This window comes from Lactuca saligna, chromosome 6 (assembly GCF_052625555.1).
Source record: "Lactuca saligna cultivar CGN05327 chromosome 6, ASM5262555v1, whole genome shotgun sequence".
Classification (NCBI taxonomy): Eukaryota; Viridiplantae; Streptophyta; class Magnoliopsida; order Asterales; family Asteraceae; genus Lactuca; species Lactuca saligna.
This window is the reverse complement of record NC_136422.1, coordinates 25,776,505-25,791,385: the sequence shown is the minus strand read 5'-3', so window position 1 is coordinate 25,791,385 and position 14,881 is coordinate 25,776,505. Positions and strand designations below refer to the sequence as shown.

The window sequence follows — 14,881 nt, the reverse complement described above, 5'->3', positions numbered from 1 at the left end:
TATGTGTTTATGCTAGTAGTTATGATTATGCTATGCTATGTTCAGTCAGTTCCGGACTTCGGTCCGATGCATCTAGTTTCGGACTTTAGTCCGATGCAGGGAACAAGGTCGCAGTCAGTTCTGGACTTCGATTCGATACAGTTTTCGGACTTCGGTCCAATGCAGTGCGCATGGCCCAATAGTTGTTTATTTGTTATTGTATGATATGTGATAGTTTGGGGTAGCTCACTAAGCTTTGTGCTTACAGTTTCAGTTTTGGTTTCAGGTACTTCCGCTAGTAAGGGGAAGAGCTCAGGTTGATGGTATCGCACACACCACAACTTCAGTTTTATCCTGGGAGTTTTATTCAGATATTTTGTTATGATTGATACATTTTTGTTTTGACACAGTTACTATGAATTTTGAGTTATTCATTCCATGGTTTTTATTATATATGACATTCGATGATGTGATTTTTAGTAATCTTAAAACAAAAAATTTTGAGTCGTATTTTGGGTTGTTACAATAACAATCTGCATCGATTTCGTCCTCTTTCAGCTCAAGAAAGGGAAAAATCATTTTGTGCAATCCTTTTCTTATTTCACAATTGAGATGCAGTTGAGTAATATTAAAATATAACCGCTTCACAATTAAAGAAAAAATGTTCCTTTGTTTTAAAAAAGCAATACTGTCTCTCTTAAGATAACTAATGTCATCTCTAGTTCTAGTGAGCTCTAGTTCCAACTTCTTAATCCTTAATATCCTCTTTTCACTTTTAAAAATTACCCTGTTGATTTGATCAGTTAGATTAGCATTACTAAGACGAGCTCTTCGTAAACTATCACTGAAACTAGAAACAGTATATTTTAAATCGTCTAGTTTTGAATCATAACGAGACACAAGAATGTTAAGAGATTTAAGTATAGAGTGTACCTTATCTATGACCTTTTCACATTCTGTCATATACTCCAAAACAGTCTTCGCTGTGAAACAACTTTTGGAATTTTTACCGACGTCTGTTGCGTATCCTATCTGCTCCACAACACCGTTTTGAACCATCAAACTCCTACTCTCATAGACCTACTCTTCTAAATTTACCAAAAGTCACTCACCGTTTGTGGGTTCCTGATCTCATCATCTTTAGAGTTTGTTGACCACACCTCAACTCTTCCATCGTCATCGCTTGCTTCTTTCATGATCAATGTCGGCTTTGCATTCTTCTTCCTTAGTTCCTCTATCTTCTGAAGATAGTAGGCTTCATCCTTCTCAGATTCTTTCTTTTCAACGTTCTTTATATGTATGGAATCCTTGTGACATATACTATAACTTGGTTAAGATTATTCATTCTAAATATTCTTCCATCGAAAAGTCATCTTTGACGTTTATTGTCTCTAAATTGACTAGCCCGAATTTGTGGGGTTTACATTAATGGAGAAAACTTTATGTACCTAGAACCTCAGAAACACCAAGAGTGGCAAATCAAAGCTCCTGGAGTGGTATCAAACCACTAGATCTCATTCTTGGGGCCAAAAGGGACCAAAACACACAAATGATAGATCTAAGCCGCTAATGGAAAGTTCTTAGCTTTTTACCTCAAACAAGCTGGAAATAAAGCAAATAAACAATATCCACAATTTGTTCATTGATTCACCTCATTGCACTAAGGTTCTACTTCTTGAATATGAACCGTAACCACCAAAAATAAACACAGTGAGCTCAAAACACAAATGAAAGGATTAGGGTTTCGTGCTTGAGGCTATAGGGACAATGGAGGCTGAGAAATCAGGGTTTCATAGTCCATAATGATGTTTATATAGTGCCCAACCTCGAAAATTAAGGTTTCTAAATGACTCACGTACGCCTCGCGTACATATACGTACGACTAGCATACATGTCCATAGTCTCGATCCCGCCTCGGATGAGTACGCTAAGTGTAAGATGTGGTACGCCCCACGTACAACTTAAAGACCAAAAATGCAACATTAATAACAATAAGGGCAATAAGGAAACTTATCGAGATTCAAGTGTTATAATTCTTCCCCGCTTGAATCAGACATTGTCCTCGAAGTCTGCTGCCCCAAAAAAATCCCGATAGTGCTGTCCCATCTCATCCTCGGGCTCCTAAGTCCACTTCGATCTCTTGTAGTGTTGATACAACACCTTCACTAGCTCAACAACCTTGTTCCTCAAGGTTTTCATCTTCCAATCTAGAATCGCTACCGACCTCTCAATATAATTCAGGTGGTCATCCACCTGAATATCCTCAAATGGTACCACCACGGAATCATCCACTAAACACTTCCACAACTGAGAGACGTGGAATGTACTATGAATCTGACTGAGCTCATCTAGAAGATCCAAGTGATAAGGAACCCAACCGACCCAATCCAAAACCCTGAAAGGACCAATATACATGGGGCCCAGCTTGCCCCGCTTCCTGAACCGGATGACACCTTTCCAAGCTGACACATTCAGGAGAACCATATCCCCTACCTGATACTCTAAGTTTGACCGATGCTTATCGACATAACTCTTCTGCCGAATCTGTACTGTTTGGATCCTGCTCCGAACTTGCTGAATCAACTCAATGGTCTTGAGCACTACTTCAGTACTCCTCATAACCCGGTGACTGACCACACCATAAGAAATCGGGGTTTTGCATTCCCTCCTGTAGAGCATCCCTAAAGGAGGTCGATCAATACTAGCATGATAATTGTTGTCATACGAAAATTCCGCTAACGGAAGATACGTATCCCAACTCCCGTTAAAATCCAACACACACGCATGCAACATATCCTCAAGAGTCTGAATAGTCCACTCTCTCTGACCATCATTATGTGGATGAAATGTTGTACTGAAATAAAGACGAGTGCCCAACTCCTCATGAAACCTCTTCCAAAATCTGGAAGTAAAACGAACATCCCTGTCAGAAACCACTGATACTGGAACCCCATGACGTGCCATCACCTTCCTAATATAAACCTCGGCCAACTTCTCTTTAGAAATACTCTCCTGAACCAAAATGAAATGCGTGCTCTTGGTCTAATGATACACGATGACCTAAATCGAATCCATTCTGCATGCAGTCCTGTGAAGCTTCATGATAAAATCCATGGTGATTTCTTCCCATTTCCATACGGGAATCTTGTGACAACCCGAAGTTGCTCCATCGCCGTAACCCGTTCCGTCCGTAAAACTCATCTTAAGCGAATTGTTCTGATTTCGTTTTTGAATTAGGTCATTTAAGTTAAGACTTTTATTTTGACCTCGTAAGTATCCAAACACGTTAGAAACACATGAAAACGCCCGAAAAAAGTAATTAGAAAAATTTTAGTTTCGACCATATCGGGTTACGACAACTTAATCGGGTGCGACCAAAAGCCTCGGTTAACGTCAGTATCGGGTAGAATTCCATCGTGTCTAAAATCCAAATCATATTTAAAGTTGTTTAAGCCTCATTTGAAGCCTTTTCACTCTCTCTCTAACCTCTCTCCTCAATCCAAGATCTAGGTCCAAAAATCACTCATATCAAGCTTCAAATCACCAAGGTAACTACCCTAACTCATAGATTAGCATCCTTAGCCTTCAATTTCGTGTTCAAATCATGATTTAGGACCATAAACATGTGTTTATGGCCATAGAACAATCTTGGGCCGTGAACACATATAAATGGGGTTTTTGAGCCTTAAAACCCTTCCAAACCACCATTGGAGCTTAGATATGGCTTTAGAACCTATTGGATTGGACTTAGAACACCTTAAACTCATCATTTAGGGAGTAAACATGAGTTTACTTCCCAAGAACATGCTTGGGCCGTAAACACCCTTTCATGAGTAGTAAACTCCTTTTTAGGTGTTAAAATTCCACTTACACACCTCCTAAGCATTGAACTAATATCTAGAAGCAACCACAAACGAATTAGAAGCCTTAAACTTGATGAAAACCCTTCCCTTAGGAGTTCATGGCCGTAAACCCCCCAGGAATGGGTTCCTGGGCTATAAACTCCTATAAATGGGTTAAATGGTGCCCTAAATTCACCCCTTGGCTTGTAAAAATGAGTTGAATCACATGTGATTAACCTAGGACCCCCAAAACACATTAAGTCATGGCATATAAGAGTTTACAGCCATAAACTCATAGTTTACTGTCGTAAACTCCTCAATTGGTCCCTAGCATGTTCAAATTTCATTCCAATGCCTTGAAACCAAATCTAGCATCACCCCTAAAATGATATAAGGCCATTAAGCACTCTAGAACACCCCACCATGAGTTTACGGCCGTAAACTCATGGAGAGTGGGTCATTAGGGCCGTGAACTCTCTTGGGAGTTCACTCTTGAAGATTAAACTCCATATCCAAACCATATATGTCCATAGATGTCACCCGGGTCACTCCAAACACTTGAAATGAAGTGTTTTCGCCACTAGAAGTGTATATCCTCAACTAATTAGTGATTTAAGAACTAATTAGATACATTTGTGTATCATTTAATATTACATAGGAACCTCACACGTTTTCAAGCCTCGATCCGATGTTTAGCATCCTAGTCGACACGTTCCTCGTCCGGTGAGTTCATACCCCTACCCTTTTTCAATGTTTTTCAATGTTTTCAGGGGGGAATACAAGCAAAAGTACAAGAATATCTTGTGCTTAAACTTATTATTTCAAATGAAATGTTCCATATTCCACTTGCTTTTAACAAATTGAAACCGTATTAACCAACTATTTGACTTGCAGAATTAGTTTACAAACCGATTTCATATCTTATTATATAAAGTTATATTATATATTTCACAAATGATTTGTTCCATAACATTATTGTTAAAAGCATTAGATTAGTACATTTGTTTTATCCTCGATAACACTCCACAGAGATAGCGAGTGGAGGATCGTCTTTGTAAATAGAATTTAAACATGATTTTTCTGCATTATTACTTGTAGATTTGTTATTCCTATAAATTGGAGACACGTCCTCGGAGAACACTCCATAGAGATACGCGAGTGGAGGACCGCCTCTGTAACCAGAATCTCTTAGATAGGGAGCGTGACTTGAGTGTATATATCTATACGGGGTTGACTACCCCGCACCTAGCTGCTAGCTACAGCCGAACCAAAAGGTTCAAGGGTGACAAAAGCCATAAATGATACTGGCCTTCCTTTGCCATATCTAGTCTATAATATGGTTATAGAACTCGCAATTTGGATAACAAAGATTTACTTGTTATTAATAATGAATATAGTAAAATAATAACCTTTGAAATTAGTTTACTATGTTGATAGTTTTATATACGTGTTAAAACTAACATTTCAAGAGTAACCAGGCTTTCAGGAAAACTTCACACAAACATTTTAAGTATGGTAGTTACTTGTACATTATATTTCGGATTGGTAACCAACGTACTAGGAAAATATAGGATTTTCCTGGGATAACAACTGTTCATAACCAGAATTGTGTAACAATACAGATAACTAAACGTTACTTTTAACAGAATATGAGATTTTCTTGGATAACAACTTTTTCAGAAAACTAAAGGAATCTTGTTCATTTTCAGAAGACAAACCGCTTATGAACTCACTAGATTTATGCTGATTTTTAAAACTGCTTGTATTCTCAGGTTCTCCTTAGACAGGTATCCCGTGTTCTTTTGCAGAAGACGGAGCGTATGGAAGTCACGTCTTTCTTTTGTTTAAACTTATGTATCTATGAAACTTGTATTACTTTACTTTCAAACTGATGTAATGAATCTATGTAATGTAATGTTTTGTGTTTACTTCGCTTACTATGTATATCGGTTATGATACTTAACATGAAGTCACCTCCACCCCAGAACGTTTCCGCCCTAGGTTTCGGGGTGTGACAAATCTCCAACAAATGCATCTTTCCGTGAGGTCAATGATGCTCGGGCTTGACTTTCCTGCAAGTCAAGCACCACTCCACGTACCAGGCAGCATCCCACTTCATGCAGGGCCACCAATAATCAAGACAAAGATCCAGATACATCTTCGTCACCCTAGGATGAATGGAGAACCTCGACTTGTGAGCCTCGTCCGTGAGAATCTGGCACACGCTACCCCAAAACGGAACCCAAACTTGATGATGCAGAGTCAATAAAACCATTGCTATCATAATTAAAGGAAGCCACCTAGCCCATAATAAGCTCGCTCTTATGATGCTCTTCCTTCATAGCTCGATCTGAACCTATTGAATCCGCTCTAACAATGAAGTAATCATGGTAATCCTCAAGCAAATGTCTCTGATCGGAGCCGTGACCACCTTGCGGCTGAGAGCATTGGCCACCACATTGGCCTTCCCCGGGTGATAAAGGATCTCGCAATCATAATCCTTCACCACATCCAACCATCGACGCTGCCTCACATTCAGATTCGGCTGATCCATCAAATACCACAAGCTCTTGTGACCTGTGTAAAAATTACCACAGACCCCATAGAGGTAATTTAGTACAATCTTGAGGGAGAAAACTACGGCCCCCAACTCCAGATCATGCACCAGATAATTCGCCTCATGAGGCTTTTGCTACCTCGAGGCGTAAGCGATCACGCGACCCCTCTACATCAACACTACACCCAAACTTGTGATCGAAGCATCACAATAAGCCACGAAATCATCAACACGCTCTGATGAGGTCAGAATTGGCGCCTTAAACAACCGCCATCTCAGATTCTCGAAAACTACCTATTGCTCAGGCCCCCAACGAAATGTATCCATCTTCTTGGTCAGTCGAGTCAGAGAAACAACTATCTTGGAGAAATTATGGATGAATCTCTGATAATAACGAACCAAACCAAGGAAACTCTGAATCTCATATGGAGACCTCGGAACCTCCCTTTGCATCACAATGTAAACCTTGGCCAGATCGATCATAATACCCTTTTGGTTGACAAGGTGCTCCAAAAACTGCACCTTGCGTAACCATAACTCACACTTGGAGAACTTTATGAAAAGTCTCTCCCTCGTCAATGTCTCTAGCACTTCCATCAAGTGCTCCTCATGTTGCTCTTGAGTCTTGGAATAACAAGATATCATCAATAAATACTATCATAGACCGATCCATCATCGGTCTATACACGTGGTTTATGAGATCCACGAACGCGGCTGGAACATTGGTAAGCCCAAAAGGCATCACCACGAACTCCTAATGACCATAACGAGTCCGAAAGGCTATATTCTGCATATCCTCATCCCTGAACCACAATTGATGGTAACCTGATCGAAAATCAATCTTGGAAAACCAAGATGCACCCTGAAGTTGGTCGAAAAGATTATCAATCTTCGGAAGTGGATAACGGTTCTTCACCGTTACCTTATTCAACTCCCGGTAGTCGATACACATACGATGAGACCCATCCTTCTTCTTCACAAATAGAATCGATGCAAACCAAGGCAAAATGTTTAGTCAAATAAATCCCTTGTCTAACAGCTCCAACAGCTGTGTATACAACTCTTGCATCTCGGGTGAAGCCATCGATACGGTGCTTTGGCTATCGGAGCCACACCTGGAACCAGATCAATCCTGAACTCAACCTGCCTCTCTGGAGGCACCCCAGGAAAATCCTATGGAAGTACATCTGGGTAATCCCGCACAATCGACAAATCATCCATGGTCGCTTTACCCTTATCCTTGGTATGCATGACACAAGCAACAAAACCCGAGCAACCCCGCTGAAGATAGCGTCTGGCCCTCATTGTAGACCAAAATCGGCCCACATTGCAGTCTCTCCCCATGATTCACCAACTCTCCCCCACTTGGGGTCCGAACCCGAACTAACTACTACTCACAGTCGATCACTGCCCCGTTAGGGCTCAACCAATCCATGACCATGATAACGTTGTTCCCACATAGAGGAATGGTAACCAAATCAATCGGATACTCCTCGCTAAATAACTGGAGAGTACAATCCCGATGAACCTACGCAACCTGAACTGTGCAATAATTAACAATCTCAACATCAAAAGGACAATCCAGCTCCCTTGGAGCTCCAACAAATCTCTTGCTAAACGCAAGTGATACAAAGGATCGGTAGCCCTCGAATTGAACAAAACTAGAGCAAAAATACCATTCAAAAATAACGATCCTAAAATAAAACATATAAACATAAGCAAGCAATTCAAAATAAATAAAGAGATAATGAGAAAATACATACCTATCACCACATCAGGAGCTGCACGTGCCTCCTCTGCCATCGTCTAGAAAGCCCTGGCGGCCGTCAGTAATCCGAAGAGTCACAGGAGTGGGTACTGATACCGGTCCTGCTGCAGCCAAACTCAGACAACGGGCCTTCTTGTGGCCCCTCTGATTGTAATGGAAGCAAATCAGATTTGATCCCTGGGTGGTGGTAGTAGTATAATCCCTGCTATAATGACCCGTTCGGCCGCACTTGAAGCATCCAGAACCACCACCCTTGCACGGTCCCTTGTGCGTCCCGTCGCACTTGCCAAAATGGATATGACCCTGATTGCCTCTTGATCTATAATCCGATATCTTGGGCCTCTTGATCGAACCCCATGATGTCTGAACATCATCCATATTTCTCTTCCTCTCCATCTCCAGGTGAATCTCCCTCTCTGTAGCTCGAGCTATCATATCCTCCAACATCTTGCAGCTGGATCGGCTCACAAACTGTTAAATGTTGATCCTCAGCATCGCATGGTATCAGGCCTTCTTCATCTCCTCATCGGACACATACTGTGGAACCAGAAGGGCCCTCTCCTTAAACATCGCGGTGATCTCAACCATCATCTTCGTAACCTGGCGGAGATCCCGAAACTCTCATGCCAATTGTTGTACCTCAATCACCGCTGCAAACTCAACTCAGAACATGGTAGACAAATTATCCCATTCCCAGGTCATCACATCAACAATATTATCACCTACCACATGTCCTAACTCCTCCTACCAGTCCGATGCACTGTCCTTTAAAAGGCAGGAAGCTAGTATGACCTTGTCCCCCTCGAGATAATGACTGGTGTGGAAGGCGTTAGCAACATCTACTAACCACCTTCGACTCACTATGGGGTCCTTCTCCCCATGATATTATGGAGCCTCACATTCCCGAAACTCCCTAAATTTCAAAGAACATGCTCTCGCTAGTGCCATCATCTCAGAGTAAAACAAGCTCAACCGCTCATCCAAAACATCCAGAATACCCTCCTTGACTGTGTCGAAGATCGCATGAGTCTGATCAAGAATGAAATGAGTAATCTCAGACGAGATGAACTCCCTATTCTTCTCATCGAGCTGCACGACTCCAGATTCTGAGCCCGAGCCATCCTAGCACTAGACCTACTAGTAGGTTGCCTCGCAATATTACCATACTAAAAATAGACCATATAAACCATCAGAATACATATCGAAATATATAAACCATCACAACTCTACAAGCTCCCTGGTTTCATCGCAGTCCTCCTTGAATCGAGTATAGATACTCTGCTTCCAGTAGTACGGGCCCACACTACCTTCCACATCTATCCGTACTTTCCTCAAGGATTTCCTTGACTCTACCAAGTCACTTTATAGCCATAAAATTTACCCTCACAGATAAGGCCCCCAACACTTGATCTTATCCTAGGTTTTCCTAGGGGAAACTCCACAACACTTTCCACCATCAACTGCAGAAGGAACTCCCGCTAACTTTCTCTAACTAGCTCATGAATACAATTACATATCACTAAAACTGGATAATTCTTTGAATGAGAGGTCTCACACTACAACGGTTGCACTCAAACAAGAGCTGCACAATAGAGTTAAAACCTAACCTTCTAAAATTATTTAGTTCCCATAATATGTAACTTGGCATATGTTGGATTGGGTGTCTAAGCCCATAATTATAATTGGTATGTACTTGACCCGATACTAGCATGGTCCTTTTGGGTTGCCTTCACCATAGCAATATGATAGGATGAGTTTTGGAGAAAGACGTTAATTAATGATTTATGAATATATTATAAGAATAATCTATTAATTGAGAAATCATATTATTTAATTAGTATTGATCAGAAATTAAATTGGAATTAATTTTGTGATCAAAAGAGAATGATTAAAAGAACGAAGACTGATTATGTAAATCAGTAATAGTTGTAGTTTGGTGTAACATCCGGATTTTTACCAGGTATCTTGTAAATCTAAATTTTGTTATATTGTGAGAGGGACTCGGCGAGTTGGAGCTCAGACTCGCTGAGTGGGGACGCGGGATTGAACCTTGGTGCGCGCCTGGACTCGGCGAGTCCAGGATATGGACTCGGCAAGTCTGCGCTGTGTGATGAAACCCTAAATCTCCGGGTTTGAGGCCTATTTAAAGGGCCTTATGGCCGTCATTTGTGTTCACCCAACCCTCAGTGAGTGTCCCTAGTGTTCTTGAGCGATTTGTGAAGAGAAGGGAGCCATTCTTGATCTTGTGTGTGCTATTTAGCAAGAAGAAGGAGACCCTAGGCAAGAGGAAGCAAAGGAGGTTGCTATTTCGTGGATTTGGAGCTTAGATCATCACTCTAGAGGTATTATCTTGGACCATTTTCTGTTCAGTGAAGCTTGTTGCAATTTAGGGCTTAATGTGGTCATTTATGGGTTGATTTGGTGCCCATTGGTTCCCTCTTTGAGTTGAGGCCTTGGATCTGGATCCATAGAGGTCCAGAGGGCCTCACTCATCAAGCTTTTTGGGTGACAATGGAGTCTTTGACCTCGTGTTGTAGTATTTGAGTCAAAAACATCATATATGGTCATATAGAGGTTGTATGTGCATCAAGATTGTAACTTTACGTGCTAAATGAGCTTGGAGGGACTGGATCTATGGATTAATGAACTGAATCTGACCTTTAGAGCAAGATTGAGTCAGTGCATGGCATGGACTCGCCGAGTCCGAAGAACAGACTCGGCGAGTAGCATGAATGTTGCCCGACCACACTGTGAGTGGCCTCGCCGAGTTGGGAAAGGTGGACTCAGTGAGTCAAGGGGGAGTCAGAATGGACAGGTGGAATGAGTCTAACTGGACTCGCCGAGTTGTTCTTGAGACTCGGCGAGGTGAGTCATGGTGGCCCCACAACTCGTGCCAGGTGGAACTCGTCGAGTTGAGGGAATGCTCGACGTGTCAAGGGAGGATTCCAGGGAAATTGGTGTACACGCCCAGACTCGCCGAGTCGCCTGGGTACTCGCCGAGTCCGGTCAAAGTTGACCGTTGACCTAGATTGACTTGTTATAGTGTGGTCAACCCTAGTTGGGAAAGTGCTAATTAGAGGTGTATTGTGCTATAGGGGGGGACGACAGCTCGACAGGTCGAGTGATTAGCGATTTCAGGTTTACGATTTACCGAGACACGCGAGGTGAGTCTTCTCACTATACTTTACCTTGAGTAGGTAACCAGAGTTATGTGATAGAGTATTTGTATGCTATGTATGATATGTGTTGTACTGCATTACTTCTATGTGATTGATGCTGTGCATGTTTACAGAGTTAGAACCGGAAGGTTCACAGAGTTAGAACCTGAGGGTTCACAGAGTTTGGGTGCACGGACCCACAGAGTTCTAGCCTCGAGTGGCTAATATGTGTTATATGTAGTATTTTGGGGAACTCACTAAGCCTTGTGCTTACAGTGTTGATGTTATTGTTTCAGGTACTAGTGACGACCGCGGGAAGGCTCCGGCTTGATCCGTACACACACACATTCGGAGCTTGATATCATGATCTTGGGATTTTGTATTGTCTTGTCTGGATAATTAAAATGGTTGTTTTATGAATATCAATGGAATTATGTTTTATAAAAAAAATTGAAAATTTTGTTTTGAAAATTTTCGGTGTTACAAATTGGTATCAGAGCCTTGGTTTGAGGGATTCGGGTACACCTTCGGGGGTATTCGAACTCAAACTGAGGAATTGAAGAGATATTTCAAAATAAAACCAAAGTTTTCTAAGAGTAAAAGATTTTCCAGGAAGAAACGTGTGTACGATCAGCCAGCGCCAGAACGGTGAATTCCCAAAATACCTTTATATTATGTGATAATTATTATTAATGTGATGTATTTGCTTGCTAGAGTAGGCTAGGTATTGCTAATAGGACTAGAGTGGCCTGTTTTGTGATGCCTTAGCCTAGGGAGGGGTGAGCTGCTATGAGATGCTGAGAGTAATTAGGTAGCAGCTAGGACCTTGTGTGAGACCTGTTACAGAGTGATTTAAGTATAATAGAGTACTTGGGGATTGGGATCCGAAGAGGAAGATTTGGGGTGTGTACTGAGACGGTGCGAACAGTAGTATTGGGCCCGTACTACTGAAAGCACCGGTGCGGTACACAGTCCAAATAAGAATCTTGGGATACCAGGAATCAAGGAGGGGAGGATTGTCGAATGTAAGAGTGTTCGAGTAAATTCTAATTATCGCATGTTGTATTTCAGAGGTTGATCATGGTGAGGACACGTCACATGCCGGAGGATGCCGGAACTAGCGATGAGGAAATTCGACAGATCATTCATGAGGAGGTGGCTGCGGTCATCAGAGCTGAGTTACCAGAGATGTTTGGGTCCATTAAGACCGCGTTGATTGAGACATTTGACGAGCGCTATGCCGCTCTTTCTGAGGCTGCGGTTGCAGCGGCTACCGCAGCGATTGCTGCGGCAAGACCCCAGGGAAGTGATGCGACATTGTTTAGGGAGTTCAGCAACACCAAGCCACCAGAGTTTGATGGCACGCAGGATCCGGTGGCAGCTATGAGGTGGATATCTGATATGGAGGGATGCTTCTTCACTTGCTCGTCCCATGAGCATTTGAAGGTTCGGTTCGCGCTGAACCAGCTTCGCTTGGGAGCGAAGGACTGGTGGAAGTTTGTGACGGCACACTTCACACCGACTGAGCTTTCGGCAGTAACCTGGGAGAGGTTCACTACCATGTTCCGAGATGAGTACGTTCCTCAGGTGGAGAGGAAACATCTGACACAGGAGTTTCTGACCCTCAAGCAGGGTACCGAGTCAGTCACAGCTATTACGAGGATGTTTCATGAGAGGGCGATGTTCTGCCCTGAGCACGTGTCCACCAAGCAGGCACGTATGAGCCGTTACCTGAGCATTCTGAGACGGGATATTCGGGAGTTCGCTGCGAACTCCTCGTATCGGACATTTGCCGAGCTTCAGGCAAATGCTCGGAAGAGGGAGATTGAGCTTGAGACTCAGGCTAGGGAGGAGGCGGAGTCTCTGGGGAGGGATCGGTGGCCGGCACAGTCCCAGCCGGCAGCCAAGCGGGCCAAGCCCGCTGATCCCCGACCCGGGAGCCAGAAGGGCCGCACTTGTGGAAAGTGCGGCAAGGGTCACAATGGAGTCTGTCGAGCGGGGTCTTGCTACAAATGTGGCAAGGAGGGGCATATGGCCAAGGACTGCCCCAAGGGGTTTACAGTGTGCTTCCACTGTAACCAAACCGGACACCGGAAGGCAGAGTGTCCTCTGCTGCGCGGAGCATCTCAGGGGTCTGCTCCCGCCGCCATCAGAGCTACTGCTACAGAGAGTCGGCCCGTGAAGGGCATAATCGAGATAAATCTTTCCATTGAAAAGTTAATGAATCTCAAAAGAGTCTAGGAATTTCATTTCATTAAAACCTAATTTTTCATTTCGTTTTTCGTGGTGGAATTGGTAAATCATCCTTTACCTACCTTCAAATAATTTGCAATTTGATTACGGAATCCCTCTTCCGAATTGTGAATTGTTGTGTTGGGTCCTATCCTTAATATTTCATTTGGGTATTATATTAAGGATTCTTTATCTAATCAAAACTTTGTCTCTTTACTTTTTTAGATGTCTGGCTTAAGCAATGCTTCTGGATCGAACTCCAACTCCTCAAACTCCTTTTCTTTTTTTGAACATTTGTGGAAGGGTCACCTTCGATGGATCCAATTTCAATGATTGGATTCGCAACATTCGTATGGACTTGTGATACGAGGAGAAAGAATACGTCCTCGACAAAGAGCTCAAAGAGATAGATGAAACAAAAGCTTATGCTGAAGAAATAGCTGAGTATAGGGCTCATGAAAAAGACACAACAAAGGTGTCGTGCATAATTATATGCACTATGACTCCTGAGCTACATAGCGGTTCTTCGAGGAATACTGACCTTATGACATGTGCCAAGATTTGATGGAAAAGTATCATGAAAGCGCGCGTCAGGAAAGGTATGAGATTTTTGCCTCGCTAATAGCAACCTAGATGAAAGATGGAGAGCCCATCATGAGCCACTTGCAAAGGATGCAAAGGTATGTGGATTGGTTGCTCAAGTTAAATGTCAAATTTGACGAAGAGTTGGCGATTGATATCATTCTCCACTCCTTACCTCCTTGTTATGATAAGTTCAAGATGAATTATCATATGAATAAGGAGGAAGTCACCTTGAGCAAACTTCAAGGTTTGTTGAGAACTACAGAAAGTGGCTTCAAAGGCAAAGTTGTCGAGTCCGCCCCTACTGCTACTGCCCTCGTCCTCACTATAGGACATGGAAAAGGGAAGAATAGGAAAGATCCCTCTAAGAGTCACAAGGGAAAGTACCAAGATAGGTCCTCCGGATCAAAAGGTAAAACTGGATCTGCTACTCCCTCATCCGATCCTAAAGAAGCAACGTGCTTCTACTGTAATGACAAGGAGCATTGGAAATGAAGTTGCCCGAAATACTTGCAGGACATCAAGGATGGGAAGATAAAGCCCTCCTTCTCAAATATTTATACTATTCAATCTAATAACTCATCACATGCTAGTTCCTGGGTCCTTGATAAAGGCTGTGATTTTCACATTTGTTCTGATTTGCAGGGGATAAGAAGAAGTAGGAATATGGAGCATAGAAAGATGAACCTGATAATGAGGAATAGGAAATCGTCATCTGCCACCAAGATCGGGATTTACTCATTATTGCTTAGTAGTGGGTTAG

At 42.5% G+C, this 14,881-nt stretch overlaps 1 protein-coding gene across 1 annotated transcript; it reads left to right on the top strand.

Moving 5' to 3' along the window:
• Positions 1-14,169: 14,169 nt before the first annotated feature.
• Positions 14,170-14,613, top strand: LOC145002389 (uncharacterized). The gene has a single exon (XM_078961674.1). It carries the CDS (start codon positions 14,170-14,172, stop codon positions 14,611-14,613), a length of 444 nt encoding a protein of 147 aa, XP_078817800.1.
• Positions 14,614-14,881: the final 268 nt, after the last annotated feature.